This window comes from Anolis sagrei, chromosome X (assembly GCF_037176765.1).
Source record: "Anolis sagrei isolate rAnoSag1 chromosome X, rAnoSag1.mat, whole genome shotgun sequence".
NCBI lineage: Eukaryota > Metazoa > Chordata > Lepidosauria > Squamata > Dactyloidae > Anolis > Anolis sagrei.
Genome location: NC_090034.1, coordinates 101,013,940 through 101,040,259, shown reverse-complemented (window position 1 = coordinate 101,040,259; position 26,320 = coordinate 101,013,940). Strand labels below are relative to the sequence as shown.

Sequence of the window (26,320 nt, the reverse complement as noted above, 5' to 3'; positions counted from 1 at the left end):
ATAAGATATAGCTCTGAGGAGGGCTTTTTAAAAAGCTGAAGGTCATGCGCCAAAATGGAGTTGAAGACTCTTTGCCAGGCCCACAAATCTACCCCCTCCCCCAAAACTGATCAGAACCCCGTCCAATGAAGCAGGCGGAATGGAGCCTGAAATGGTGCAGTTGGTACTATCAATACCTGCAACTATCTTATCAAGGGGAGCGTTTGCTCTAAGTATAATGGAGCATAAATTCGTCTTTTCCCATACTCTGCTTTTAGTTAAGAAGAAGAGGAGACAAATTCAGGACTGTGGCGCAGCTGGCTGAGTGTCAGCTGCATTAAGATCCCTTCTGACCCAAAGGTCATGAGTTCGAAGCCAGCCCTGGTCGGAATGAGCTTCCGACCAATTGTTTAGCTTGTTGTCGACCTTTGCAAAACAAAAGACAGTTGCATCTGTCAAGTAGGAAATTTAGGTACCACCTATTTTACGAGGCCATAAAGCATGCGGGGAATGTGGAAGTACTTCATCAGTGCCACAGATGGACGATGAAAGCGACAGCTTCCCTGGCGGCCAGAAAAGTGGAATGTTAAATAGCCTCTAACTAGGTTCTTGTGGGTTTTTTCGGGCTAAAGAGCCATGTTCTAGAGGCATTTCTCCTGACGTTTCGCCTGCATCTATGGCAAGCATCCTCAGAGGTGTGAGGTCTGTTGGAATTAGGACAATGGGTTTATATATCTGTGGAATGGCTGGGGTGGGGCAAGGAGCTCTTCCCTGCTGCAGTTAGGTGTGAATGTTTAGCTGATCACCTTCATTAGCATTTGAGGGTCTGCCTGAGCCTGGGAAAATCTGTTGCTGGGAGGTGTTAATCTGTGCCTGGTTTTTTGAGAACACAGAAATGCTGGACCACACCAACAACCACCATGTCAGACTACACAGAGAAGCCATTGAAATCCACAAGCATGTGGACAATTTCAACAGAAAGGAAGAGACCATGAAAATGAACAAAATCTGGCTACCAGTATTAAAAAACTCTAAAATTATAACAGCTAAACAACTGAGAGGAAAAAACCAGGCACAGATTAACACCTCCCAGCAACAGATTTTCCCAGGCTCAGGCAGACCCTCAAATGCTAATGAAGGTGATCAGCTAAACATTCACACCTAACTGCAGCAGGGAAGAGCTCCTTGCCCCACCCCAGCCATTCCACAGATATATAAACCCATTGTCCTAATTCCAACAGACCTCACACCTCTGAGGATGCTTGCCATAGATGCAGGCGAAACGTCAGGAGAAATGCCTCTAGAACATGGCTCTTTAGCCCGAAAAAACCCACAAGAACCTAGTGATTCCAGCCATGAAAGCCTCTAACTGTCTGTCTATATGTGTTGAGTGAGCTCCCGACCAAAATTGCGTAACTTGTTGTTGACCTTTGCAGCCTGAAAGACAATTGCATCTGTCAAGTAGGAAATTTAGATACCACTTATGTGAGGAGGCTAATTTCCATAAAAATCTCCAGGAAGTATGCAAAGAATGAGGAAAGTACTTCATCAGTGTCACAAATGGACGGCAAAGCAACAGCTCCCCTGGTGGCCAGAAGCTGGAATTGTAAATAGCCTCTGAGTGTCTGTCTATATATGTTGTGTGTCCTTGGCATTGAATGTTTGCCATAGATGTGTACATTGTAATTTGCCCTGAATCCCCTGCGGGGTGAGAATTGCGGAATATAAATACTGTAAATAATAATAATAATAATAATAATAATAATAATAATAATATAAAACTTTATTTACTCCGACCCGGGCTGGCTTCGAACTCTTGACCTTTCGGTCAGTAGTGATCTTAATGTAGCTGACTCCCAGCCAGCTGCGCCACAGTCCCGATGCTGTGCACCGACTACCACATGTGTGCATTTCACAGAGACCACGAAGGAGAAAAATGAGAATCCCTCTGCTAATACTCTAGGAATTCAATCCCACTATTAAATCTTTCTCAGGTTCTTGTTCCAAAAAATGCCAGACAGACTGTTCATAGAGTTGCCATTGAAAGGAATGCGACACCCCAGTCATTACAAGGCAACATTAACATAGTTCTTCAGGTAAAGCTAGGAAGTTGGACTGGTCATTTGTTTCTCAACTGAGGTCCCATCCACTTTGTCATATAATATAGTTTTTATTGTTTGTATGGTTTGTATATGTATTATGATGTAATGATGAGATATGTATGTATATATTAGGCATGTGCAACCCATGGTTCTAAATGGTTCTAAAGTACTTACAAAAACTCAAGTTCTGGTGGTGAAGACTAGGGGGCGCTGGTGCTTTGCTTCTACAATGTTGCTAAAGTTCTGGTGGTGAAAATTTCAGAACTCTAACAAAACTTTCAAAATTTCATTATTGGTGATTTTTATGACAGAACCTATTAGGAATTCCCATTTATAATGAAATTTTGAAAGTTGTGTTAGAGTTCTGAAAGTCTGAAGTATTTCTCTAGCACAGGGGTCCTCAAACTTTTTAAACAGAGGGCCAGGTCATAGTCCCTCAAACTGTTAGAGGGCCGGATTATAATTTGAAAAAAATAAAAGAATTAATTCCTATACACACTGCACATATCTTATTTGTGGTGCAAAACCACTTAAAAACAATACAATAATTAAAATGAAGAACAATTTTAACAAATATAAACGTATTAGTATTTCAATAGGAAGTGTGGGCCTGCTTTTGGCTGATGAGTAGGATCATTGTTGTTGTTGTGTGCTTTCAAGTCATTTCAGACTTAAGTTGACCCTGAGCGAGGGCCGGGTAAAAGACCTTGGAGGGCCGCATCCGGCCCCCGGGCCTTAGTTTGAGGACCCCTGCTCTAGCAGATCAATATATCCGCAGGGAGATGATATTATGGCTGTTTCCGGCAATGCAAACCACCTGCCTCCATCCCTTTCTGCAGCCTTTCTGATTCCTGGCCTTCATCCTTGCCTTGTATCCCCTCAAAGACCACAGCCCTGGATACGCAGCCCATTCCCCAAGCCTTGTGGTGCTAAGCCAGAATGGGGGGTTCTGATCAGTTTTCAGTCTTAGGACCCGTTGGGTTAGAAAGAGCCATTAAAATAAACAAATACAGTAGCTGACCATTAAAGAAAAGGAAAAAAAAGATTAAACTGAACCAAAGCAAACAGATTATTTACCATTTTCACGACTGATGACTGAGGGAAGGGCATCAGTGAGACCAGGAGAGGGGGAGGGAAGGGAGGAGAAGAAGGAGGGAGGGAGGGGAGAAAGGAGGTGAGTGCAACACATCACAGCAAAGAAGGAAAAGGAGATGATTAACAACAACAGAAAAGGAAAAAAAATCCAAAAACCCAGCATGTATTAACACAACATTAATGTGGAATGAAGAAACGGATGGGACCAAAAAAAAAAAGGCAAAAAAAGGTGGAGAGCATGAGAATCCATTATTGATTTTTAGGAATATCAATGAATCCACGTCTCACCAGGAGGAAGCTGTGAACACAAAAAGAAGAGGCAGAGCACCAGGGGAAAGGAAGCCATGACGTGGTCCGTGTGATCTATGGCCAGGATTGTGGCAAGGGAAGCCCTGTTTACAAGCAGCCTTGGACTGCAAAGCCCCTCTTCTGCTCCTTCCCAAAGAGGGAGGAAGAGAAGCCAAACTATGCATCCCACTGTGGCCAAAGGTCAAGAAAGGACCCAGAAAGCTAAGTTCCCAAACTGCCCCATTTCTTGGAATCATAGAATCCTAGAGTTGGAAGAGACCTTGTCTTCTGCAGGTTAAACATGTCCAGCTCTTTAAGCCACTCCTCATAGGGCTTGTTCTCCAGATCCTTGATCATTTTAGTCACCCTCCTCTGGACACATTCCTGCTTAGAGTAAATATCTCCTTTAAAATGCGGTGCCCAGAATTGGACAAAGTATTCCAGGTGTGGTCTGATCAAGGCTGAATAGGGGGGTGGCATGACTTTCCTAGATCTAAGCACTAGACTCCTATTTATGCGGGCCAAAATCTCATTGGCTTTTTTAGCTGCCACATGATGTTGTTGGCTCATGTATAGCTTGTTGTACACAAGGGCTCCACATGTACTTCTATCGAGCCAGCGCCCCCCATTCTTTACTTTTGCATTTCATTTTTTTTCTGCCTAAGTGGAGTGTCTTGCATTTGTCACTGTTGAACTTCATTTTGTTAGTTTTGGACCATCTCTCTAATCTGAAGCAGGGAGAAAGTGGAGATGAGGAGGAGAGTTGATAGAACTGAGCATTGACTTTGTGCCTGGACCACTATCACTCTAGAGCAGTGGTTCCCAACCTGTGGGTCCCCAGATGATTTGGCCTTCAACTCCCAGAAATCCTATCAGCTGGTAAATTGGCTGGGATTTCTGGGAGTTGTGGGCCAAAACACCTGGGGACCCACAGGTTGAGAAGCACTGGCCTAAGTGGAGTATCTTGCATTTGTATCTGTTGGACTTCACTGTGTTAGTTTTGGTCAATCATCTCTCTAATCTGTTAAGATCGTTTTGAATTCTGCTCCTGTCTTCTGGAGTCTTGGCTCTCCCTCCCAATTTGGTCCTGTCTGCAAACTTGATGATCTCTTCCCACATCATTCACAGCTTGCCCTGTTTCCAGAGGCAGAGAAGATGGAAAGAGATCTCTCCAGCAGCTTATTTGGAAATTAAGTCAGATTTCGGTAATTGGCTTCAAAGTGGTATTGGAAAAATACCTGGCAGCTGGACAGCCTCACTGTAGGAGGCAAACAGACAGGTAAACATCTTTAGGGCAACAGTGAGAGGGACAGGATGGGCTGAACTAGAGGGTAGGAGAGCTGATAGGGACAACATGGGCCTAGAGGACTCCTCACAGAGGCTCAAAATGGGGCAGAAGGAGACTTACTCGTTCCATCTTCTGTCACCATTCCCAGTCCTTCGGCTTTGTTTTGTCGCTCAAAGGCGTTGAGATCCAGCACACTGTTGAGTGAAGGAGAGGATGGAAAACAGGGCCAGGAGAGCAAAGGAACAGAGCTTAAGAGGGGATAGAGCAGGTATGGGCAAACTTGGACCCTCCTAGTGTTTTGGACTTCAACTCCCACCATTCCTACCAGAACTCCCACCATTCCTATCAGAAGCGTGTCCTACTTGAGTTCCTCCGCCCACACCCTGACATCCACGCCCTTAGTGTCAAGCCCTTGGCCCTGAGCCCCACTTCTTTGACTGCGGATACAGGAAGGGGCTTACCTGGTACAGGTGAGGAGGAGGGGGCATGCAAGACTGGCCAAGGAAGCCAAGGAAGGCACACAGGTGGGGGCGCCTCAAGAGCACCCCTCAGGGATTTGCGCTATATGCAAATGCGTATCTTGCCTATTGCTTCAGCCGTCCCTGGATAGCAGGACAATGGAAGGCTGAAGGTGCAAATGGTGAAGTGGCCCACAGAAGAAGCCCCCGATTCTTATTTCTCTTGGCCAAGAAAGATGCAACTTCCCACCTGTCAGTCATAATCACCCCCAGAAGTGGAACCAGTTCGTCTTCACATCAGATCAGCACTCCAACAGGGTAGTATTGATGCCAGCCCTAGAGCCCCATTATCCCCCCCCCCCCCAATTTAGGCTGAGTGACTATATTGATTTCCTACAATGTCACAAATGGTGCTGGTTCTGGGAAATGTAAAAGGGGAGCTTCCCAAGACATCCAGTGCAAGTGGCCCTGCATTTAGGACAGTGGTTCTGTGGGTCCCCAGATGTTTTGGCCTTCAACTCATAGAAAATCCTAACAGCTGGTAAACTGGCTGGGATTTCTGGGAGTTGTAGGCCAAAACACCTGGGGACACACAGGTTGAGAACCACTGGTTTAGGGTAACTCATGCCAGAGTCAAGTCTGAATGCAAAGCAACAGCTTTGCTCAAAAGTGCCCTTTGGCAACACAAAGTAACCCATGGTGGAATGTCCCATCAATTGCCTTCAAAGCCAGGAGGATCCAATATCTTACTGGGTTCTGATTGCCAAACGTAAGAAGCAAGGATGAGAAGGTACAACAGAAAGCAGAAATATAGAGAGGGGGAAGAACAAGATTGTCGCAGCTACAAACCTGCATGTCTGCATTAGTGCTTGGATGCTCTGGAAGAACCCCACTTCACGTTTCTCCTTCAGATAATCCAGCATTTTCTGAAGACACAAAGAAATCAATTATCAGTAGGGAAGATAGCCTCATTGCTATTTATTTATTTACTGTATTTATATTCCACCCTTCTGACCCCGCAGGGGACTCGGGGGGGGGGGGGGGGTTACAATGTACATATACATGGCAAACATTCAATGCCATAGACACACAACATATATAGACAGACACACATTCCAGCTTTTTCATGAGGGTATTCTGGCTGTTGCTTCACTGTCCATTTGTGGCACTGATGAAGTACTTCCTCATTTTTTGCATGTTTGCCTGCTTAAGCTCCAAATTATTTACAGCCACATCACATGGCACTTCACGCTTTGTTTGCTAATGAGCTGAATGCTCTGCCGTTTTAGTATCCTGTTTGATTTTTGGATGCTTTGCATGCTCTGCCCTAACAAGAGCAACTTCCCAAGAATTATTTTTTCCTTTCCTCCATACCTGCTGCACTTCCTCGTTGCCGCCATTCAGGATGGAGATGCCCAGTTTCAACGTGGAAGACACCATGGCACCAGGCTCCCCTAACAAGATTCAAAGAGAGGAAAAATTATGGCTTCTATCTTGAACTTGAACTTCGTAGCTAGTATTAGTCTAGGTATCTCCTTTCCCCATTGAATGATTCAAGCTGTACAGTCTAAATTGGGAGTTGATACAGCCTTCCCACATCTGTTCCTCCTTGAGATACAGTGACCTACAATCCCCACAATCCCAGCCAACACAAACCAAGGCATGGGGAGAGAAAGGGTTGTCTCTACCTTTGCAGGCGCTGATCATCTGCAGAACCATCTCGGCTGCCCCTCGGTTGTGCAACCGGGATTGTTGATACAGAAGCTTCTGTTTTTCCATCTCCTTCTCCTGCAAGGTGGCAAAAAAACATGAAGTGATGGCTAGGAATCAATGACAGGTTACCTAGCTATATATTACCTGCAGGAGGAGAGTGCTAGGATAGTTACAGTGGTACAACATGCACTTTTGGCACTGTTAAAATAGTGACAAAGATTTCAGTCTGGAGCATCTACATAGCAACTCATTCTCTCTCTGGTCTGGGAAATCATGTGACCTAATGATTTATATCTCAGCCCGTGATGTAAAGCTTCTACAGTTCTGCCAGCCTTCAGGCCCAGCTGCCTTCAGTTCTAATTCTACCTTCTTTTTAAAGTACTAATGAATGGTGTGTACTGCTCTGGGATCCATAACACAACTTTTGAAATGTACGTATAGCATCTATCTATCTTGAAACTCAGGGCAAGTTTGCATGCTGCAAGTCACTTCTGGTCACTTCTGGAGTGAGAGAATCAGCTGTCTACGAAAACATTGCCCAGGGGACGCTCGGATGTCTTGCAATCCTGCGAGGAGGCAACAGATCACAGGAGCTGTCTTCATAGACCTGTCAGTGGCTTATGATACTGTAAACCACCACCTCCTCCTGAGTAAAATGTATAATATCACAAAGGACTACCACCTCACCTGCCTCATAGGAAACCTGCTACAAAACAGGAGCTTTTTTGTTGAGTTCCAGGCCAGAGAAGAAGATGGCGAAAACAGAAGAATGGCCTGCCTCAGGGGAGCGTGCTTGCTCCATCCATGTTCAACATTTACACAAATGACCAGCCACTGCCAGAAGGGACAGAGAGCTTCATTTATGCTGATGATCGTGCCATTACTGCTCAAGCAGGGAGCTTTGAGATGGTAGAACAGAAGCTCTCCGAAACTCTAGGTACTCTTACTGCCTATTACAGGGAAAACCAGCTGATCCCTAATCCATCTAAAGCACAGACATGTGCTTTTCACCTTAAGAACAGACAAGCATCTCGAGCTCTGAGGATTACTTGGGAAGGAATCCCACTGGAGCATTGCAGCGCACCCAAATACCTTGGAGTTACCATGGACCGTGCTCTGACCTACAAGAAGCACTGCCTGAATATCAAGCAAAAAGTGGGCGCTAGAAACAATATCATATGAAAGCTGACTGGCACAACCTGGGCATCACAACCAGACACAGTGAAGACATCTGCCCTTGCTCTGAACACACTGCGCTCTGGTACCACGAGATGTAGAGCCAACCTTATGTAGAGCCAACCTTAAGAAATGGGATTACAAAGTGGAATCCACGACATGCGAGTGTGGAGAAGAGCAAATCACAGACCATCTGCTGCAATGCAACCTGAGCCCTGCTACATGCACAATGGAGGGTCTTCTTATAGTAAGACTAGAGGCACTCCAAGTGCCCAGCTACTGGTCAAAGGACATTTAATCAACTACCAAGCTTCCAAACGTTGTGCTTTCTTTGTTTCTTTGTTTGTTTCTTTGTTAAAAAATGCAATACAACTGTTTGGTTTGCTCCTGACACGATAAATAGGGCAAGTTTGCAAAGAAAAGACGCACAAATGGCTAGGTTTTATGGACAGGAAGAAAGTTTTGACGAAGGATGGACATAGCTACGCTGAAACATTGGAAGAAGCTGTATGCAGACGCCGTACTTACCTCAAAGGAAAGTTCGGATTCTTCCCCTTCTTCTCCCTCTTCTCCCTCTTCACCTTCATTTAAGTGGCAACTCTGGAGTTCGGCACCAACATATGTGGCAGGACATTAAAAAATCAACAACATATTGTTACTGATGGAGAAGAAAGTGTCCCTGCCCTCCACACAGTTGCCCATCTCTGCTTTATTGGCTCTACTTGCACACAGCTAACAACAGGCTTGTACATAGAAAGAAAGCAAGAGCAGCATGTCCTCTCCAGCCTCAAAAGGAAAGGCTTTGGTTTTGTGTGTTAAGATACCGTACATACTCGCGTTTAAGTTGAGTTTTTTGGTCCTTTCTTAAGGCTGAAAAAGCCCCCGTAGCTTATATTCGAGTCAAAGTTATTATTTTACTCGTTCTTGTTGTTGTTCTTATTATTATTGTTACATTTCTTATTTTACTTTATTTATTATTGTTATTATCACATTTATTATTGTACTCTATTATTATTATTATTATTATTATTATTATTATTATTATTTTACTCTGTTATTACTTCAAACACGACAAGATGAGTCCATAGCAGACAAGATCACTCTGCTGGCTGTTATATTGGATCACACATCGGACACTTCCCAAGTGTCTAGGACTGTGTGATGTATCGGCAAATAATGCATGCAGATCCCAGCAGGATGGCCTTCTGCAGCTGGCAGATGGTAATCTTAACAGCGTTGATTGTGTTCAAGTCCAGGCCAAGGTCTTTAGGCACTGCACCCAGTGTACCAATCACCACTGGGACCACCTTTACTATTATTATTATTACATGTATTATTTTACTTTATTATTGTTGTTATTATTACATTTGTTATTATAACAATTATTATTTTACTCTATTATTATTGTTATTATTGGAAGGATACGTAAGCACATTTACATTGGAAAAAGGTTAGAATAATGGTTTAATCAGAGTTGGACAGTCTTGTCTTCAATTACAGTTTTATGTAAATATTCAAAAACATTTAACGTATGGATGCCTCAATTAATATAATTTTATTGGTATCTATTTTTATTTTGAAATTTACCAGTAGCTGCTGCATTTTCCACCTTTGGCTTATACTCAAGTCAATTCATTTTCCTAGTTTTTTTGTGGCAAAATTAGGTGTCTCCGTTTATATTCGGGTCAGCTTATACTCGAGTATACTGCAGGAGATTGAACTGTGTGGCAGTCCAGACCCATTTGAATTGCAACTTGCAGAATTTTTACCATGTTGGCTAAGGGGCTGTTGGAACATACAATGCCACTATTTTTATTTATTCATTTATTTATTTTATTTAGACCATTTATACTATTTAAACCCTATCCTTCTCAACCTCTGAGGAGGCACTCAGAGGGTTCAGAAAAAAAAGTGGCATCCCCATTATGTATATATATAATATAAAAAGTACAGTAGATTCTCGCTTATCCAACATAAATGTGCCAGCAGAACACTGGATAAGCAAAAATGTTGGATAATATGGAGGGATTAAGGAAAAGCTTATTAAATGTCAAATCACGTTACAAATTAAGCACCAAAACATCATGTTTTACAACAAATCGACAGAAACAGCAGTTCAATACAAGGTAATGTTATGTAGTAATTACTGTATTTACGAATTTAGCATCAAAACATAGCAATGTATTGAAACAGCAGTGGATCTAGGCAGGAGGCAAGCTACGTTGGATAATACAGAATGTTGGATGGGAGAAGGTTGGATAAGCAAGACTCTATTGTACAGATTTTTTTTTGTTGCGTCGGGAGTGACTTGAGAAACTGCAAGTTGCTTCTGGTGTGAGAGAATTGGCCGTCTGCAAAGACGTTGCCCAGGGGACGCCCAGATGATTTGATGTTTTTATCATCCTTGTGGGAGGCTTCTCTCATGTCCCCGCATGAGGAGCTGGAGCTGATAGAGGGAGCTCATCTGCCTCTCCCCGGATTTGAACCTGCGACCTGCCAGCACAGGGATTTAACCCACTGCACCACTGTACATCTACTGTACATAGAATCATAGAATCAAAGAGTTGGAAGAGGCCTCATGGGCCATCCAGTCCAACCCCCTGCCAAGAAGCAGGAATATTGCATTCAAATCACCCTTGACAGATGGCCATCCAGCCTCTGTTTAAAAGCTTCCAAAGAAGGAGCCTCCACCACACTCCGGGGCAGAGAGTTCCACTGCTGAACAGCTCTCACAGTCAGGAAGTTCTTCCTCATGTTCAGATGGAATCTCCTCTCTTGTAGTTTGAAGCCATTGTTCCACGTCCTAGTCTCCAGGGAAGCAGAAAACAAGCTTGCTCCCTCCTCCCTGTGCCTTCCTCTCACATATTTATACATGGCTATCATATCTCCTCTCAGCCTTCTCTTCTTCAGGCTAAACATGCCCAGCTCCTTAAGCCGCTCCTCATAGGGCTTGTTCTCCAGACCCTTGATCAGATGTAGACTGTATGATGAGGGCTCTGAAACTGCTTGCGTAACACAATATTTAAAATGAGAGCGACTAAAATAGATTTCCCAGGGATAAGCCCCCATCTCTTGCTCACCTTTGCCATGATGTCAGCATAGGCCATGTACAGATAGTCTACCTCCAATTTGCTGAAAGAAAGCAGAGTGGGGTCAGGATTTAAACAATGCTGAAATTCTCTCTTCTACACAATAATAGAACACACAGTCTATCGTTTTTGCTTTAGCAATCCTAGGTCTCTAAGAAACAAACATGCCTCTCTGGTGAAAAAGTCAGAATGGTCTCTGCTTGGTGTTTTTCGAGTGTGTTGTACTACTTCTATCACCTCCACCTCCCTGACGCTGCATCTGAGAAAAAAGAGTTGCTCCACGTCCTCACTACCTCTGAGGATGCTTGCCATAAATGCAGGCAAAACATCAGGAGAGAATGTCTCTAGAACATGGCCATATAACCCGAAAAAACCTACAACAACCCAGTGATTTCGGCCATGAAAGCCTTCGACAATACAATTCTTGCATCTATGGCAAGCATCCTCAGAGGTAGTGAGGCCTATTGGAGGTTGCAATAGACCTCACTACCTCTGAGGATGCTTGCCATAGATGCAGGTGAAACGTCAGGAGAAAATGCCTCTAGAACATGGCCATACAACCCGAAAAATCCTACAACAACCCAGTGATTTCGGCCATGAAAGCCTTCGACAATACAATTCTTGCATCTATGGCAAGCATCCTCAGAGGTAGTGAGGCCTATTGGAGGTTGCAATAGACCTCACTACCTCTGAGGATGCTTGCCATAGATGCAGGTGAAACGTCAGGAGAAAATGCCTCTAGAACATGGCCATACAACCCGAAAAATCCTACAACAACCCAGTGATTTCGGCCATGAAAGCCTTCGACAATACAATTCTTGCATCTATGGCAAGCATCCTCAGAGGTAGTGAGGCCTATTGGAGGTTGCAATAGACCTCACTACCTCCGAGGATGCTTGCCATAGATGCAGGTGAAACGTCAGGAGAAAATGCCTCTAGAACATGGCCATACAACCTGAAAAATCCTACAACAACCCAGTGATTTCGGCCATGAAAGCCTTCGACAATACAATTCTTGCATCTATGGCAAGCATCCTCAGAGGTAGTGAGGCCTATTGGAGGTTGCAATAGACCTCACTACCTCCGAGGATGCTTGCCATAGATGCAGGTGAAACGTCAGGAGAAAATGCCTCTAGAACATGGCCATACAACCCGAAAAATCCTACAACAACCCAGTGATTTCGGCCATGAAAGCCTTCGACAATACAATTCTTGCATCTATGGCAAGCATCCTCAGAGGTAGTGAGGCCTATTGGAGGTTGCAATAGACCTCACTACCTCTGAGGATGCTTGCCATAGATGCAGGTGAAACGTCAGGAGAAAATGCCTCTAGAACATGGCCATACAACCCGAAAAATCCTACAACAACCCAGTGATTTCAGCCATGAAAGCCTTCGACAATACAATTCTTGCATCTATGGCAAGCATCCTCAGAGGTAGTGAGGCCTATTGGAGGTTGCAATAGACCTCACTACCTCCGAGGATGCTTGCCATAGATGCAGGTGAAACGTCAGGAGAAAATGCCTCTAGAACATGGCCATACAACCCGAAAAATCCTACAACAACCCAGTGATTTCGGCCATGAAAGCCTTCGACAATACAATTCTTGCATCTATGGCAAGCATCCTCAGAGGTAGTGAGGCCTATTGGAGGTTGCAATAGACCTCACTACCTCCGAGGATGCTTGCCATAGATGCAGGTGAAACGTCAGGAGAAAATGCCTCTAGAACATGGCCATACAACCCGAAAAATCCTACAACAACCCAGTGATTTCGGCCATGAAAGCCTTCGACAATACAATTCTTGCATCTATGGCAAGCATCCTCAGAGGTAGTGAGGCCTATTGGAGGTTGCAATAGACCTCACTACCTCTGAGGATGCTTGCCATAGATGCAGGTGAAACGTCAGGAGAAAATGCCTCTAGAACATGGCCATACAACCCGAAAAATCCTACAACAACCCAGTGATTTCGGCCATGAAAGCCTTCGACAATACAATTCTTGCATCTATGGCAAGCATCCTCAGAGGTAGTGAGGCCTATTGGAGGTTGCAATAGACCTCACTACCTCCGAGGATGCTTGCCATAGATGCAGGTGAAACGTCAGGAGAAAATGCCTCTAGAACATGGCCATACAACCCGAAAAATCCTACAACAACCCAGTGATTTCGGCCATGAAAGCCTTCGACAATACAATTCTTGCATCTATGGCAAGCATCCTCAGAGGTAGTGAGGCCTATTGGAGGTTGCAATAGACCTCACTACCTCTGAGGATGCTTGCCATAGATGCAGGCGAAACGTCAGGAGAAAATGCCTCTAGAACATGGCCATATAGCCCGAAAAAAACCTACAACAACCCAGTGATTTCGGCCATGAAAGCCTTCGACAATACAATTCTTGCATCTATGGCAAGCATCCTCAGAGGTAGTGAGGCCTATTGGAGGTTGCAATAGACCTCACTACCTCAGAGGATGCTTGCCATAGATGCAGGCAAAACGTCAGGAGAGAATGCCTCTAGAACATAGCCATATAACCCAAAAAAACCTACAACAACCCAGTGATTTCGGCCATGAAAGCCTTTGACAATACAATTCCTGAATTGTGAGTCATCCCTGAAAAGTGACATCTCCAGGGACTTTCTCAAAGCAGGAGAAGATGGCAAAAATGACATTGTTGCTCCGATCCGTCCCTCTCTTCCCATGACTCACATCTTCTCTGTCAGGGCTGTCCTGCTGAAGTGCAGGATGAGCTGGTGCAGGGGGTCAGGCTTCTTTTCGGCCTCTTCCTCTTCTTCCTCCTCCTCCTCTCCTGGTTTCTACATCCCATTCGCCAACACAGGAAAGAGAGAGAGAGAAGCATTGCCACATTATACATTAGCTTGGACTCACGGGCAATGGCTGCATTCGGTTCAGTTGCAACCTGTTCAGACCTGTGCATCACTGCAAAGCAGGTATGGGCCAACTTGGGGCCAACTTGGGGCCTCCAGGTGTTTTGGACTTCAACTCCCACCATTCCTAACAGCCTCAGGCCCTTTCCTTTTCCCTCTCAGCCGCTTAAGCGGCTGAGAGGGAAAAGGAAGGGGCCTGAGGCTGTTAGGAATGGTGGGAGTTGAAGTCCAAAACACTTAGAGGTCCCAAGTTGGCCCATTCCTGCTTCAAACCCTTTCTGATCTCTACCAGGTCCTCCAATACTTACAGACAGGTCGTCAATCATCCTGTCTTCAAAAGGATGCTCTTCAGTCAGGATCCAGGAGATCTTGTAGCTCTCCAAGAACATATTGCAAGCCCGGTGCCTGGAAAACAGACCATCCGTTAAACCAGTCACCTGGTGGTCTTTGTATCGGTGTTGAGGGATGTGTAGATGGATGAAACCAGAGACAAACTGGTGGACTGACAGGTAAAACCTTCCCCTTCACCTCCACTCACCTGGGCAGGTTGTATAGAGGTGTCATGCGGAAGCAAGCCACCACGGCACGCCGGCGTTGCTTGGAGAGCAGTTTGTGCCACACGGCCTTCTTTGACTTGTATGGGTGCTCTGTCTGTGGGGCACAGGAAATGAGGCTCATTGAGGAGGGAAGGTGATGTGTGGGCCACTGCTTGAGCTTCCCATCCAATTCCCCCACCCTTCTCCTCCTCTCTGAACCTACACTATCTATCTATCTATCTATCTATCTATCTATCTATTTACAGTATTTAAATTCCACCCTTCTCACCCTGTAGGGGACTCAGGGCAGATTACAATGTACACATATATGGCAAAGATTCAATGCCAAAGACACACAACAGATATAGACAGTCAGAGGCTATTTAACTTTTTCTTTCGAAGAAGCATTTTGAGTCTCTCAATTCTAGTGTTTCCCAGTTCCTACTGCGAGGAGGTGATCAGAGTGGAGAGAAAGCACACGCTGCTGTCGTGTGACAGGAGAGTAGAGGGAGATTTATTGTTTATTTCTCTGAATTCTGCCACCAACTGGTATAGTGGAGGCCAATTGTTATATGTAATCTATGGTAACTGCCACCAACGTGAGATATGAGGTATTACTGTGAGATATGGCAATGCAGATGCAGAATGGATGGAGATAAGACTGTCTCCAACAAAAGATAACTGGTTTATTGAGTACAAAGCGTGTGGTTACAAGTTGTAACTTAATTTATAGAACTTGGAATAATACTTGGTTAGTTAAACATTTCACTCTTCCAGGTTACACAGTATCTCACTGAGGTGAAGCTCTTATTACTAAACAATGTTTCAGTACAGGAATATCTTCCCTATTTGATCTTTCCTTGATCAAATAAATTAACAAGCTTATCCTTTAGCCTTTTCCTTGACTAAAGAAAACTGGCTATGTTTCTCCTTTCAGCCTCCTTAGACTGAGGAACCTCCAGTAGCTATTCAGGCTCCCCAAAGCCACAATTCTTTGCTTCACACTTCACTCTCCCACTCTACTCTTCACTTCCACTCTTTTACTCCTCTCAGATACAAAATCAACTCCTAACTGACTCTCCAACTGTCTGTTTTCAAAACTCTCTCCACTTGGCTCCTCCCACTCCTCCTTCTGCCAGCTTGCCTTGGTCTCCATGGTAACGCTGATTGAGGATCTCTGAAATAGGCTGCTCCAGTATTACTGTAGCTAACCCAAACACATATATATACAGTTTAAAACATGCAAAGTATTAATAACTTCTGCACACCTACGTTTTAAAATGCTAAGTGTCTCTCCCCTTCTCTGCTCTAATCTCCCCTGATATTGGTATAATCAGTGGGATATATTTCATCAATTAAAATAAAGAGAAATTTAAATATACATCTGTTTCAACAACCATACTCCCTCTTCCTTTTGATGGCTTTATAATTTTATTGAGCACGCGTTCATATTTTAGGTGGTGCCTGTCGTTATAGGGTGCAATTTGAATGAACTCCTCCATAAGGACAAGACTGTGACTGTAGTGAAGACCCCCAACAGGACTGGGGAAGATCGTCCTGCTTGTTAGCCCGGCTTGCTCCTTTTATTTACCAGCTCCAAGTGGTAGAGTACAGCGGAAACCTCCTGAACCCGCTTGACAATCTTCTCTGGGTTGTTTGAGTCCTCAGCTTTGCCAGACATCTCTTTGTAGAGAGCCATCTGCCAGCGCATGGACGAGGAGTTCTCACACTGCAAAGCAAAGGCGAGCATCAGTGCAACAGAGAAATATAGAGAGCAGATTTCCCACCCTCCCATTCCCTCTGGCACCAGGGCACACACTTGGCAAACTCAATGAACTCCTTGAACAACAACAAAACTACAAAGGAAGACTGGGAAGAAAAACGATTCAGGTCCCGCCTATCACCATTGGGACCACCTTGACTGGCTTGTGCCAGAGTCTTTGCAGTTCGATCTTTAAATCCTCATATTGTGTCAGCTTTTCCAGTTGTTTCTCTTCTATTATTATTATCTCCTTCTATGAACCAGTGCAAACTCTAAGATCCTCCGGGGACGCCCTCCTCTTGCTCCCACCTCCATCACAAGCACAGTTGGTGGGGACGAGAGAGAGGGCCTTCTTGGTGGTGGCCCCTCGCCTCTGGAACACCCTTCCAAGGGAAATAAGACAGGCCCCATCCCTCCCCCCTTTTCGTAAACGTTTGAAGACTTGGTGGTTTCAACAAATCTGCGAGAGTGACCAATGCTAGCTTAGCCCAGATACTGTCTGGACACAATCTAGCCCCCTATATACAGCCCCCTGGTCATTCTCCTAACAGGCCCCTGGAAATAGTCCAATCCCACTTTTGTCATTTACCTATTACAGTACTGGGCAGTTCAAAATGCCCTATCCAGTAGTAAAGCAATAATTCGCTTTTTTTACACCAAAGGTGGCCAGTATATACCAGCTGCAACAAAGGTCTTCCAAGCAAAGGTAACAGCCCAATTATTATACGCAATTCCGGTATGGATCACAGGCTTCACATCTAAAGTAGAACAAGTTCAATCAGGGTTTCTTAGAAAACTGTTTGCTGTCCCCAGTTGTGTTCCATCTGCTGTTTTAAGACTGGAATCAGGAACAGCCTCACTCAAATCACTGGCTTGGAGAAGGGCCCAGGGATACTGGATGGAGAGGGTGCACAAAGGGCCTGAAGCGGGATATACATATCTGATTCAAAAAGACCTCTTCAAATCCCACCGAATCAAAGCGCTAAATCAGAAACTCAGGCAGATGGGCCTCTCAGAGAATATACTGAGCAGTTTTGAGCATAAAAAGAGAATGCAGATCTTAGCGGAACGAATCAGTGACATAGACAAACAGGACTCAATGACTCTGGCGTGCTCCACATGCTCTCCATTGAGTTTAGGCCTAACATTTAATTCTTTGGGAGGTGCCAAATACTTAGAAAATTTAAACATCCCAAAATTTTGCCTTGCTTTCAGTTGGGCCAGATTCAATACCCTCAAATCAGCCATACTAGAGGATAGAGGGACTGATTACGAACACAGAGTTTGCCCATGTGGGGAGGGTAAAATTGAGACTGTAATACATGTACTTTTTATTTGCACAATTTACAAGGATGACAGCCTAAAGTTAATATCCCCTCTACTCACCAAGTGGCCAGGAAGATCCCTAAGTTGGTACTACACTTATTTGCTGTCTGATCTTGATAAAAGGGTAACGGAACAGGTGGCCAAATTTCTGTTTGCAGCGGCAAAAAGCCGCAAGTGCTTCATGAATAACTTGTAAAGGCTGAGTGTAACAAAGAGTACTCGGGAGACTTATTACTAATTTGCAATCAGTTCCTGTTTTAGATTATATAGACAGTCATTCATCCGATAGCGAATGGTGATACTTGTTTTTATTAATTATAAGCCAAATGTGATGTTATTAATTGTTCAGGCTGAGAGGAGATATGATAGCCATGTATAAATATGTGAGAGGAAGCCACAGGGAGGAGGGAGCAAGCTTGTTTTCTGCTTCCTTGGAGACTAGGACGCGGAACAATGGCTTCAAACTACAAGAGAGGAGATTCCATCTGAACATTAGGAAGAACTTCTTGACTGTGAGAGCCGTTCAGCAGTGGAACTCTCTGCCCCGGAGTGTGGTGGAGGCTCCTTCTTTGGAAGCTTTTAAGCAGAAGCTGGATGGCCATCTGTCAGGGGTGATTTGAATGCAATATTCCTGCTTCTTGGCAGGGGGTTGGACTGGATGGCCCATGAGGTCTCTTCCAACTCTTTGATTCTATGATTCTATGATTCTATGATTCATTGTTGTATTTCATCATCCTACTTTCACTTGACTTAGCCGATGGTTTGTTTACCGAAATAAAGGCTACTGACTGACTGACTGACTATTACAGTACTGTACCCAAATGCTGGTCCCATCTTATTTCAATTTGTGTCTTTTAATTGTTCTGACCCATTCCTTTTCCATGCCCTAACACAGGGATCCTCAATCACAGGGGTCCTCAAACAGAGGGTCAGGTTCCAGTCCCTCAAACTGTTGGAGGGCTGGATTATAATTTGAAAAAAAATAATGAATGAATTCCTATGCACACTGCACATATCTTATTTGAAGTGCAAAAACACTTAAAACAATACAATAATTAAAATGAAGAATAATTTTAACAAATATAAACTTATTCGTATTTCATTGGGAAGTGTGGGCCTGCTTTTGGCTGATAAGATAGGACTGTTGTTGTTGTTGTTGTTGTTGTTGTGTGCTTTCAAGTCATTTCGGTTGACCCTGAGCGAGGGCCGGGTAAATGACCTTGGAGGGCTGTAACCGGCCCCTGGGCCTTAGTTTGAGGACCCCTGCCCTAACAAATAGATACGAAGAGCAGGCAGGATTTTTCCCTTTAATATTATGTGTTGTTGGGTAATTCCATGCTTATGTTGCTGTTACTGTTATTTTTTGTTCATGTTGTGACTCTGTATGTTTTGATGTTGTTGCTTGGAAACCGCCCTGTGTCCCCCCGGGAAGATAGAGCAGTATACAAATAAGGTTTATTATTATTATTATTATTATTATTATTATTATTATTATTATTATTTTAAACACAACAAGATTATCCACAGCAGACACTCTGCTGGCTGTTGTATTGGATCACACGTCGGACACTTCCCAAGTGTCTAGGACGGTGTGATGTATTAGTGAATAATGCGTGCAGATCCCAGTAAGGTGGCCTTTTGCAGCTGGCAGCTGGTCATTTTGTCAGCGCTGATTGTGTTTAAGTGCAGGCCAAAGTCTTTAGGCACTGCACCCAGTGTGCCGATCACACCTGGGACCACCTTGACTGGCTTGTGCCAGAGTCTTTGCAGTTCGATCTCTAAATCCTCATATCGGGTCAGCTTTTCCAGTTGTTTCTCTTCGATTGTTGTTGTTGGTTATTATTATTATTATTATTATTATTATTATGAAAAACGGCCAAACTGGAATACATCCACAATCTCCAGTATGTGGAGTTTGTGGAGACAATGGTTTTCTGGCAACCTACACATTTTGTAACACTAGCTAACACCCCAGCCTCTTGCGTGCCCTCACGGCCCATTTGTCACATCTCCTGAAAGCTGAGAGCATTGACAGATTTGGAATTGACACCCAAGATCTCATCACCACATTGGCCCAGAAAGTACAAACTAGCTTGGTTTGTATAGTAATCTCATTAGCATATTATCAAATCGCTCATGTATTCCTTTACACAGCACCAGCACCCACCTTGTCCTGAAGGTGTAGGTTGTTGTTGAGGAACTCACGCACCTCCTCATCGGTGTCTTTCTGAAGAGAAAAGAGCATTCACTTGAGCAAAGGAACATGACAACCGTCCCACCTGAACTAAGCTGTTCACAGGACCCCTGGTTAAACCGCTGAGCTGCTGAACTTGCTGACCAAAAGGTTGGCGATTCGAATTTGGGGAGCAGGGTGAGCTCCCACTGTTAGCCCCAGCTTTTGCCAACCTAGCAGTTCGAAAACATGCAAGTGTGAGTAGAACAATAGGTACCGCTTCTGTGGGAAGATAACGGTGCTCCATGCAGTCATCCTGGCCACATGACGTTGGAGGTGTCTACGGACAACGCCGGCTCTTCGGCTTAGAAATGGAGATGAGCACTACCCCCAGAATCAGACACAACTAGACTTAATGTCAAGGGGAACACTTTACCTTTACTAAGTTGTTCACAGAAGTGTTTGAAATTGTTGGCTGGTTTTTTATTTATGGACACTGTTATTACTTTAGAAAGTCACCGTGGAAAGAACGATATCCTAAAGAGGTGGTCTAGAACCAAACGAAATATCCTGTTAACTCAAATCTAATGCTCACCTTTTTGGGCTAAATAACTTCACCAAAATTAGGGTGCGCATTAGATTCAGATAATACGGTAATCTTAGTGCTGGGCCAAAGCAAAAGGGGAAGCATTTGGATTTCTTGCTTGAGGGATGTCATCTCTAATTTAATGGCCAGGGCTTAATGCAATGCAATCCTGGCATTTGCAGTTTGGTGAGGCATTTGTCAGGGAAGGCTCAAGACCTTGTAAAACTACAGTCCCCATAATACAATAGCATTAAGCCACCCCTGCAAATCTCTTGGGAAGACAGGGACAAACGTCAGTGTGCTGGAAGAAGCAAAGACCACCAGCATTGAAGCTCCGCTGGACTGGCCACATTATCCGGATGCCCGACCACCGTCTCTCAAAGCAGTTGCTCTACTCCGAACTCAAGAACGAAAAACAGAATGTTAGTGGGCAGGAAAAGAGATTTAAAGATGGGCTCAAAGCCAACCTTAAAAACTCTGGCATAGACACTGAGAACTGGGAAGCCCTGTCCCTTGAGTGCTCCAGCTAGAGGTCAGCTGTGACCAGCAGTGCTGCAGAATTTGAAGTGGCATGAATGGAGGGTAAAAGAGAGAAACATGCCAAGAGGAAGGCACGTCAAGCCAACTCTGACCGAGACCGCCTTCCATCTGGAAACCGATGCCCTCACTGTGGGAGAAGATGCAGATCAAGAATAGGGCTCCACAGTCACCTACGGACCCACCAAAACACTGATCCTGGAAGACTATCCTACTCGGCCAACGAGGGATCGCCTAAGTAAGTAAGTAAACCACCCCAAAGTTTTCTTTTTCATCTTTTTTTTCATGTCAGGAGCGACTTGAGAAACTGCAAGTCACTTCTGGTGTGAGAGAATTGGCTGTCTGCAAAGACGTTGCCCAGATGTGTTACCATCCTGTGGGAGGCTTCTCTCATGTTCCTGCACAGGAAGCTGGAGCTGACAGACGGAGCTCACCCCACTCCTCAGATTCAAACCAGTCTTGGGCAGGACTTGCTGCCTATTGTGTTGTGTGACTTTATAAAGAGCCACGTAAACAGATGTCAAGAGATGGTGCTACATTCATCTATAATGCAATCTATGCCCAAGCCCCCTCACCAGGGAGTAGCGTATCTTGGCCAAGTTGATCAGCTCCTGGTCAGTTGGGGAGCACATGTTCAGGCCGATGGGCAGCATCTTCTTCAGAGTGGCCACAATGAGCGAGGTCTGGACAGAGTAGCGGTCCCCACGACGCTTCTTCTTCGTCCTCTCCTGGTCTGAGCCACCCGACTGGAAGAAAGGTGTTAGGAGAGAACAAAAGACATCAGTACAAGGGAGGGAAGTCCTCCTGCTCGGGCCATTCCACAGCAGAGCAATAGGTCAGCTGGGCAGAAAGGTAATGGCCAAACACCCCCTTGGCTTGGGAGTCAGCCATGTGAGGGCAAGGGAAGGGTAGACTTGGAAAGATTACGGGAAGGTTCCTTTGAAGGAAAGAAGAGGATGAATAGTCAACTGTTGGGTCCAACCTCCAGGGAAGCATCCAACGAAGCTGAGTTGTGACTCTTAATACAGGCATGGGCAAACTTTGGCCGTCCAAGTGTTTTGGACTTCAACTCCCACAATTCCTAACTGCACACTGCACCTGGGGTTGCTTACAAGAAGGGTACGTCTTGGCCAGATGAACTGATGGGCTTGAACCCAACCCAACAATCCTTTAACACAGGCATGAGCAAACTTGGGCCCTCCAAGTGTTTTGAACTTCAACTCCCACAATTCCTAAGAGCCTCAGGCCCTTTCCACTTAAGTGAGAAAAGTAAGGGGCCTGAGGGTGTTAGGAATTGTGGGGGTTGAAGTCCAAAACACCTGGTGGGCCCAAGTAGACCCATTCCCGCTTCAAACTCTTTCTCATCTCTACCATGATCTCAAACACAGATCATTGATCATTCTGTCTTCAAAAGGATGCTCTTCTTTAGGATTCAGGAGATCTTGTAGCTCTTTAAGAACATATTGCAGACTTCAATACCCACAATTCAGGATTTGTGGGAGTTGAAGTCCAAAATACCTGGAGGACCCAAGTTGGCCCATTCCCATTTCAAACTCTTTCTGATCTCTACCATGTTCTCCAACACTGACAGACAGGTCTTCAAAAGGATGCTCTTCAGTCAGGATCCAGAAGATCTTATAGCTCTCCAAGAACATATTTCAAGCTTCAACGCCCATGATTCAGGATTTGTGGGAGTTGAAGTCCAAAACACCTGGTGGGCCCAAGTAGACCCATTCCCGCTTCAAACTCTTTCTCATCTCTACCATGATCTCAAACACAGATCATTGATCATTCTGTCTTCAAAAGGATGCTCTTCTTTAGGATTCAGGAGATCTTGTAGCTCTTTAAGAACATATTGCAGACTTCAATACCCACAATTCAGGATTTGTGGGAGTTGAAGTCCAAAATACCTGGAGGACCCAAGTTGGCCCATTCCCATTTCAAACTCTTTCTGATCTCTACCATGTTCTCCAACACTGACAGACAGGTCTTCAAAAGGATGCTCTTCAGTCAGGATCCAGAAGATCTTATAGCTCTCCAAGAACATATTTCAAGCTTCAACGCCCATGATTCAGGATTTGTGGGAGTTGAAGTCCAAAACACCTGGAGGGCCCAAGTTGGCCCATTCCCACTTCAAACTCTTTCTGATCTCTGACACTTACAGACATGTCATCAATCATCCTGTCTTGAAAAGGATGTTCTTCAGTTAGGATCCAGGAGATCTTGTAGCTCTCCAAGAACATATTGCAAGCTTAAACACCCACAATTCAGGATTTGTGGGAGTTAAAGTCCAAAACACCTGGAGGGTCCAAGTTGGCCCATTCCCACTTCAAACTCTTTCTGATCTCTACCATGTTCTCCGACACTTACAGATAGGTCTTCGATTATCCTGTCTTCAAAAGGATGCTCTTCAGTCAGGATCCAGGAGATCTTGTAGCTCTCCAAGAACCTATTGCAAGTCCTCAGCGCCCACAATTCAGGATTGTTGGGAATTGAAGTCCAAAACACCTGGAGGACCCAAGTTGGCCCATTCCTGCTTCAAACTCTTTCTGATCTCCACCATGTTCTCCGAAACTTACAGATAGGTCATCGATCATCCTGTCTTCAAAAGGATGCTCTTCACTTAGGATCCAGGAAATCTTGTATATCTCTAAGAACATATTGCAAGCTTCAATGCCCACAATTCAGTATTTGTGGGAGTTGAAGACCAAAACACCTGGAGGGCCCAAGTTGGCCCATTCCCACTTCAAACTCTTTCTGATCTCTACCATGTTCCCTGACACTTACAGACAGGTCTTCAAAAGGATAATCTTCTTCAGGATTCAGGAGATCTTGTAGCTCTTCAAGAACATATTGCAAGCTTTAACACCCACAATTCAGGATTTGTGGGAGCTGAAGACCAAACACCTGGAGGCCACAAGTTGGCCCATTCCTGGTTGAAACTCTTTCTGATCTCTCCTATGTTCTTCGACACTTACAGACAGGTCATCCAAGAACATATTCCAAGCTTCAATGCACACAATTCAGGATTTGTGGAAGTTGAAGTCCAAAATACCTGGAGGGCCCAAGTAGGACCATTCCTGCTTCAAACTCTTTATGATCTCTCACACTTACAGATAGGTCATCGATCATCCTGTCTTGAAAAGGATGCTCTTCAATTAGGATCCAGGAGATCTTGTAGCTCTCCAAGAACATATTGCAGACTTCAATGCCCACAATTCAGGATTTGTGGGAGTTGAAGTCCAAACACTTGGAGGCCACAAGTTGGTCCATTCCCGCTTGAAACTCTTTCTGATCTCTACCTTGTTCTCTGACACTTACAGACAGGTTGTCCATCATCCTGTCTTCAAAAGGATGCTCTTCTTCAGGATTCAGGAGATCTTGTAGCTCTCCAAGAACATATTGCAGACTTCAATGCTCACAATTCAGGATTTGTGGGAATTGAAGTCCAAAACACCTGGAGGGCCGACGTTTGCCCGTGCCTGCTCTAACTACAGTATCTTATTTCTATCCTGCCATTCTCCCAGAAATGGAACCCAAGGCATCTTGCATTGAATAATGAAAAGTACAACAAAAAGATAATGAATAAAAAGCATGACAAATTCAAAAGCCTTTTAGAAGACATGAAACACAAAAGTGCATTAAAGAAGGTCTTCTAGGTGTATTAAAAACATCTTTAATACACATGTAAACACACAGAATCTTGCACTAGGAAAGAAAGAAAGGATCTGTTCATTGTCACTTCTGAGATATTTCTGCTGGAAGTACACAGATCCAAACCACCATCATGCACCAGCTACTGGCTCCACTAACTGAAGACAAAAATAAATACCGGACTTCAGAAGCAACAATACACATGTTTTTCCTATAAAGAGTTCTCTCTGTAACAGCCTCCAGAAATAATACTTTTAAAAATAGCTGTGGGATGGGAAGAAGAAAAGATGATGAGATCCAAAGCATGGCAGCAAACAACTGGAGGACAAATGTGAAGTGGATGGATGATGGTGACATGGAAGGGGAAGTCCAAAAAGGGGATGAGGCATTCAGTTGAGGAAAGAGTTATGTTTTTGAGGGATTTTTGAGAAGGCGGTAGAAGTCAGCAGACCTCAGACTGTGCTTGGAAAACTTACTTTTGGCGGTTACAGTTCTTTGAATCCCCCAACCAGCATGGAGGATGGCTGCACTGAGGGGAGGGATGTGGTTCAAAACCACAATTTTTCCAAGTACGAGTCTTGGAAAAACAAGACTTGTGCTTGTTAAAAAATATTAGGAGGCCCGCTCGAACTATCAGGAAAGGCGGGTAATAAATACATTATTTTTATATTTTTACTAGTATTGGGATCTGGCGGTGCCTGGGTTATTTGAGAAAGGCATTGTTTGTTTTTCAGAGTTTAGTAATATCAGTTTGGCTGCCGATCAGCTTCCGAGCACAATTCAAAGTGCTGGTTTTAGTCTTTAAAGCCCTAAAAGATTCTGGCCCAGATTACCCGTCCAAACGTATCTCCTGTTATGAACCATCACAAGATCTCCAGAGGAGGCCCTGCTCTTGATCCCACCACTCTCACAAATGCCGTTGGTGGGAACGAGAGACAGGGCCTTCTCGGCAGTGGCCCCGTCTGTGGAATTCCTTCCCTAAGGACATCAGGATGGCCACCTCCCTCCTATAATAATAATAATAATAATAATAATAATAATAATAATAATAATACCTTTATTTATACTCTCTACCATCTCCCGCAGGACTCGGTGCGGCTTACAAGAGGCCGAGCCCAAATACATCATAAAACAAAACAACAACAATACAATAACTCATAACATAGCAAAACAATACAATAATGACATGACGCAATTAAAAACCTGTGGCAGGGCCAAATGTAAGAATTAAAATTTTGAAATGCTGGGCATGTCCAGGGAAATAGGTTGGATATTTTAAAGATAGGTGGGCGTGCAGACAGTACTAACTCTCTCATAAAGTGCGTTTGGGACATATTGCTTGGGAGTCCTTATTCTGGGAAGGCACACTGGAACATCCACGTCTTCAAGCTCCTTCTAAAAACTGCCAACGTTGGGGCCTGCCTGATGTCCTTGGGGAGGGAGTTCCAGAGTCATGGGGCCATCACCGAAAAGGCCCTGTCCCTCGTCCCCACCAATCGCGCTTGCGATGCAAGTGGGATCGAGAGCAGGGCATCTCCAGATGAATGAAGAGATCGTGTGGCTTCGTATACAGAAATGTCCTTTAGAAGACAATTGAAGACTTGGCTGTGGAGCCAGGTATTCGTCTAACGGATAGCAACAATTGGAGTCAGGACATATGCGACATTGGATTT

General features: G+C 44.5%; 1 protein-coding gene across 15 annotated transcripts in view; it reads right to left on the bottom strand.

Moving 5' to 3' along the window:
- Positions 1 to 26,320, bottom strand: part of LOC137094954 (ryanodine receptor 1-like) — a 259,348-nt gene that overhangs the window by 47,715 nt on the left and 185,313 nt on the right. For 11 of the 15 annotated variants that reach the window (XM_067460970.1, XM_067460976.1, XM_067460972.1 and 8 more), the window contains 13 exons: positions 21,569 to 21,739; positions 19,865 to 19,924; positions 16,201 to 16,338; positions 14,612 to 14,724; positions 14,382 to 14,478; positions 13,895 to 14,001; positions 11,180 to 11,231; positions 8,628 to 8,699; positions 6,899 to 6,998; positions 6,585 to 6,664; positions 6,060 to 6,136; positions 4,873 to 4,946; positions 3,159 to 3,176 (listed from right to left, as the gene is read on the bottom strand). In XM_067460970.1, the coding sequence (XP_067317071.1) occupies positions 3,159 to 3,176; positions 4,873 to 4,946; positions 6,060 to 6,136; positions 6,585 to 6,664; positions 6,899 to 6,998; positions 8,628 to 8,699; positions 11,180 to 11,231; positions 13,895 to 14,001; positions 14,382 to 14,478; positions 14,612 to 14,724; positions 16,201 to 16,338; positions 19,865 to 19,924; positions 21,569 to 21,739 (1,159 nt within the window). The remainder of the gene's footprint in view (positions 1 to 3,158; positions 3,177 to 4,872; positions 4,947 to 6,059; positions 6,137 to 6,584; positions 6,665 to 6,898; positions 6,999 to 8,627; positions 8,700 to 11,179; positions 11,232 to 13,894; positions 14,002 to 14,381; positions 14,479 to 14,611; positions 14,725 to 16,200; positions 16,339 to 19,864; positions 19,925 to 21,568; positions 21,740 to 26,320) is intronic. The other 4 variants (XM_067460973.1, XM_067460979.1, XM_067460980.1 and 1 more) reach the window with 1 other exon arrangement.